The 5,000-nt window shown below is 47.5% G+C and overlaps 1 protein-coding gene across 1 annotated transcript in view; it reads right to left on the bottom strand.

Annotated features, from left to right (window-relative positions):
• Positions 1-5,000, bottom strand: part of ptprt (protein tyrosine phosphatase receptor type T) — a gene marked incomplete at its 3' end in the record, with an annotated part of 224,576 nt that overhangs the window by 11,834 nt on the left and 207,742 nt on the right. Inside the window, exons 32-33 of the mRNA XM_080001601.1 lie at positions 4,443-4,568; positions 632-795 (exon numbers count right to left, since the gene is read on the bottom strand). Of these exons, the coding sequence (XP_079857727.1) occupies positions 632-795; positions 4,443-4,568 (290 nt within the window). The remainder of the gene's footprint in view (positions 1-631; positions 796-4,442; positions 4,569-5,000) is intronic.

Genomic DNA, 5,000 nt, shown 5'->3' with positions numbered 1-5,000 from the left:
TGTGCGAGGATGTCATGTATGTTTCGGGTTTGTGTGTGTGTGTGCATGTGTGTGTGTGTGTCTGTGTGTGTGTGTGTGTGTGTGGACCTATGCACTCTACTCGTGAGAAGTTGCACACGACATCATTCCTGAGTGTGTCTCATTTTCTTTGCCTGGAGACGCGCGCACGCACGCACACACACGCGCGCACACACACACACACACACACACACACACACACACACACACACACACACACAGTGTATTCATATTACTGGAGGTCTCGTGCACCCCCCCTCCTGTCAGGATGATTGGTGGAGCTGGTTTTTTTTAGCATTTACCATTTATTTATGAAATGTAGCATTTCTCCGAAATCTAATATGTCTAATATCTAAATGTTTCAGGTTTCATTTTTTAATTACTCTCTACTGGACCACAATGAGATGTGTTAACTGGATCAAACGTGTGTTGTATATATGAAATATGCAACATTAATGTATCATTATTAATATGGATGGAAGAATGGTCGAATCAAGGCCGAGATCAGTTTCATTTGTCCATCATGTATTTATTCTGTTTACAGTGTGTGTGTGTGTGTGTGTGTGTGTGTGTGTGTGTGTGTGTGTGTGTGTGTGTGTGTGTGTGCACGTACAGACAGTGCACGACTGTCCTCCCGTCCCCTCCGTCGTACTGCTCCTGCCACTTGGACAACCTTCGCACCAGCTGCAGGACGGAGCGCTTGGAGAGGGGCGTGTCCCGGTACGCCGGCCAGCCAATGAATTGGAAGTGCTGCACCAGGCGGTAGCCATCTTGAGGCTGGGGTGAGGGAGGGAGAGAGGGAGGAAAGGTGGGAGGGAGGAAGGAAGGAAGGGAGAAAGTGAAGAAGTCGGGGAGGCAGGAGTAGAGGATGGTAGGAGGAAGGAAGGAGGGCAGGGAAATATGGCAGGAGAGGGGGGGAGGAATGACCGAAGGAGAGGTAGAGGAGAAGGGAAGAGGGGAGGAAGGAAGAAAGGAAGGAAGGAAGGAAGGAGGGAGGGAGAAATAAAGGGGGGAGGAAGGGAGGGAGAGAGAGGAGGAAGGTGAAGAAGTAGGGGAGACAGGTGTGGAGGATGGTAGGAAGGAGGGGAAGAGGTGAGGAAGGAAGGAAGCAGGGAGGAGGGGAGGGAGGAAAACAGAAAGGTAAATTGAACATTTTATTGAAAAATCCTTCATGAGAGCTGCTCTTCTTGAACCATAAGCACAGTAGAGCAACGTTTAGTCATCTTAACTGAAAATGTCCAAAACAAACATTAAATATTCACAACGAGGGGATTCTCTCATTCATCATTACATTCCCCGTCTCTTTCTGTTCCTGTTATCAGTTTTTTTTTTTGTTTGTTTTGATTTTTTAAATGGTAAAATTCTCCCCCAGGAATAAAAAAAAAAAAAAAAAAAGCCCAAATCTCTTTGCTGGCAGTGAGTGAAGCACCGGGACGCCGGACTCCCGTCAGTGATAGAGCATTTCAAAGGAAGGGCGGAGCTTCCCCACAAGCAAAAATAGAATGTTGTCGGTTTGACGGCACACTGTGTTTTGGGCCCTCTGGTGTCCCGGCGGCCTGGCGTCTGACTGGGATGCTGGGATTTTTTGCCTGGCGTTGAACGCATGCAAACTCTCTAACGCACAGAAATACACAAAACATTCACAAAATCAGTCCCACACACTGGCGACTGTAATACTGCTGAAAATAAATTCAATCGGTTGCCATCCAAGTCCTGACCACAGGCGGCAGCACTGAGCAAGCAGAACTAACAGTGATATTGTTGATATGAGCGCCGTATTTGGGAAGTAATTGTTTATGTAGTGCCATCCTTCCGCAAGTTTTATTCATCGTAACACATTACTTGGCGTCAACTCGTTGCTTCCCACACTGTTTTAAAAATCCGACATGAACTCTGTTGCAATACAAGTCCTGAGAAGGAACAGAATAACAGAATAACAGAATAAACAGCGTAACTGTTAATCTGAGCGCAGAATAAGAGTCTTGTTTCGGCGGTTGGGGCCACCGGGTGTGATCATTCCATGGGAACAGCATTGTCACAATGAAATGACTCTGTTTTACTCCAAAACCAACCATTTTGCTTCAGTGTCTCTCTGGTTTCTAACGGAAACCTGTTGATGTGTTCAGTCGTTCTGTCGATGAAATTCCTTCTGTTTTTTACCATTTGTCAAAGCTGATCGCTGACACGATCTCAAACATTTTGCGGGTTGATACTTTCTGTTGTCAAATAATGGGACGTGTCTATAACTGTCTTATTGTAGATAGGAGAGAATCTGCTCATTTTATTATAATATATATGTTTTGCATTGGAATCTTTGTTATATGACATTAAGTCGACTTTCAAAAATCGGTTGTTGTGTAACCCCCTACAAACACACACACACACACACACACACACACACACACACACACGCACACACACAAAAACGCATTGACAAACACACATTCATCAAACAACAAAACACTCATGCAAAACATGCAAAACAAACTTTGTCTCTCACTCACAAACACACAGAGAAACATGAAGTCACAGTTTCCCTGAAAAACTAATCCAGCACAAAGATGCTTGGACACTGAATCTGGCATGAATGCCACACATACACACGCACAGACACACACAGACACACAGACACACACACACACACACACACACACACACACACACACACACACACACACACACACACACACACACACACACACACACACACACACACACACACACACACACAGGTTGAGCACCCTCTCTCCATCTGCATCTCTCCTGGCTTCACATGTGTTGCAGCCATTGCCAGGTTCAGACAGCTCTGTGTGTGTGTGTGTGTGTGTGTGTGTGTGTGTGTGTGTGTGTGTGTGTGTGTGTGTGCATGTGTGTGTGTGTGTACGTGTGTGTGTGTGTGTGTGTGTGTGTGTGTGTGTGTGTGTGTGTGTGTGTGTGTGGCAGGTGGTGGATAAGGGGTCGTTATGGTGATGATATCAGCCATTTCATGCTTGACTGGAAATGTGTTTTGTGTGTGTTTGTATGTGTCTGTGTAAGTGTGTGTGTGTGTTTATGTGTATGTATGTGTGTGTGTGTGTGTGTGTGTGTGTGTGTGTGTGTGTGTGTGTGTGTGTGTGTGTGTGAAGGGATGATAAGGTTGTCACAGGAGACAAATCTCCACAGAGAGAGAATGTCAGAGGAGGAGGAATAGAGAGAAGATGAGAGAAGCGTTGAGGGAGAAGGTGGAGAAGAGGAGGTGGGGAAGTGAGGAAGGGGGGATGGGGATTGAGGAGAGCTTCACGTTTTTCGGGTTAGGGTGTGTGCTTTCATCAATATGATTGATTATTGACGTGGATCAAATCGGCTGCAAGTCGATGAACTCATCAGTCCTGGATCAGCAGGTCATAGGTTTAGAACATACATGTCGAGAAAACACACGGGCGAGGCATTAGCACCACAGTGCACACTGCCCCGTCAGCTAAACACAGCGCGTGGCGGGTGGAGAACAACTTGAGAGGGGGAAGGGTGTAGGACACTTCGGGAGGGTGGAGGGCGGAGGACTCTTTAGGAGGAGGACTCCTTGAGAGGGTGGGGGGCGGAGAACATCTTGGGAGGGTGGAGGACACATTGGGAGGGGGCAGGGTGGATGACACTTTTGGGGAGGGGAGGATGGATGGTTGAGGACAATTTGGGAGGGGGGAGGATGAAGGACACTTTGGGGGGGGGGGCTCCTTGGGAGTGTGACGACATCTTGGGAGGGTGGAAGACACTTTGGGAGGGGGCAAGTTGGAGGACACTCTGGGAAGAAGGAGGGTGGAGGACTCCATCAGAGGGGGGAGGTGGAGAGCAGAGGTCGGAGTACAGCTTGAGAGGCTGGAGAACAGACCTGAAAGACTCTTCAGGGGGGCGCAAGGTGGTAGCTCAGGAGGTAGAGCTGGTCGTCTATTAACCTAAGGGTTGCTGGTTTGATCCCAGACTCCTCCTGCTAGCATGCTGTAGTGTCCTTGAGCTTAACCCCCAATTGCTCCTGATGACTGCGTCCATCTGTGTTTGAATAATTGTAAGTCGCTTTGGATAAAAGCGTCTACTAAGTGGAGGGCGTACATTTTGGAGGGTGCAGGGCGGAGGACCAACTTGAGTAGAGACGCTAAATCAAATCCAACTATAAAAACCCGCTCAGATTGGATCCAGAGGCAGCACCTGATCAAACTGGGTCCGTGACGAGGATCAAACTGAGGCTCATTGGTGTGAACCAGCGTCTCGCGTGCCTTAAGTGCTCGGTTCGGTTGCTAAGGAAGGTACTAGATATTCTGTGTGTCAGGATTTAAAATAAGAGGCTTGAAGAGGCCGCTCTTATTGTGAAGGGGTCAAAATGATTTGGATGATTCAAGGTTTGAGATGAAGGTGCGTGAGTGCATGTGTGTGTGTGTGTGTGTGTGTCGTACCCGGGCCATGTTGCAGATCCTGAAGATGCGGTTGATGATGTCCTCGTCGATGTCTGCAGAGATGAACTCCACCTGGATGGGACCGTAGCAACACGAGCTCTTCTCCGGCCAGTACTGCATACACAGCTGGAGGGAGGGAGGATGACATTTTCATTTGAAAAGATGGGAATGAACAAATGAAAAAGAAAAGGAAGGGAGAAAAGAAGAGGCGGAGACAGAGACGTTTTAATGGCCACATTGAGATAGACTTTCTTTACAGTCACAAACGAGGGGGAGCATTTCCATCATCGATGGAAAGATAAACACTGTGATCCGACCCGTCCTCAGTTCCATTTTGGGCTCTTTATTCCTTTTTTTCGAGCGGGATGAAAAGAGGAGTAATCTGAATAAATATGACTCACTGACTCACAGGGGAACGATGAATAAAGATCGGACTGTAATTTCCGCCAGATTTTCCATCGACGCAATAAGACGGAGGAGAGAAAACAAATCATCCTCCATTCTGCTCTTTGTTTGTTTGCTCGTTCTCCTCAGATCCCGACGCATTATTTCTATCTG

Source organism: Zeus faber (genome assembly GCF_960531495.2).
Source record: "Zeus faber genome assembly, chromosome: 5".
Classification (NCBI taxonomy): domain Eukaryota; kingdom Metazoa; phylum Chordata; class Actinopteri; order Zeiformes; family Zeidae; genus Zeus; species Zeus faber.
This window is presented reverse-complemented; position numbering and strand designations above follow the sequence as displayed.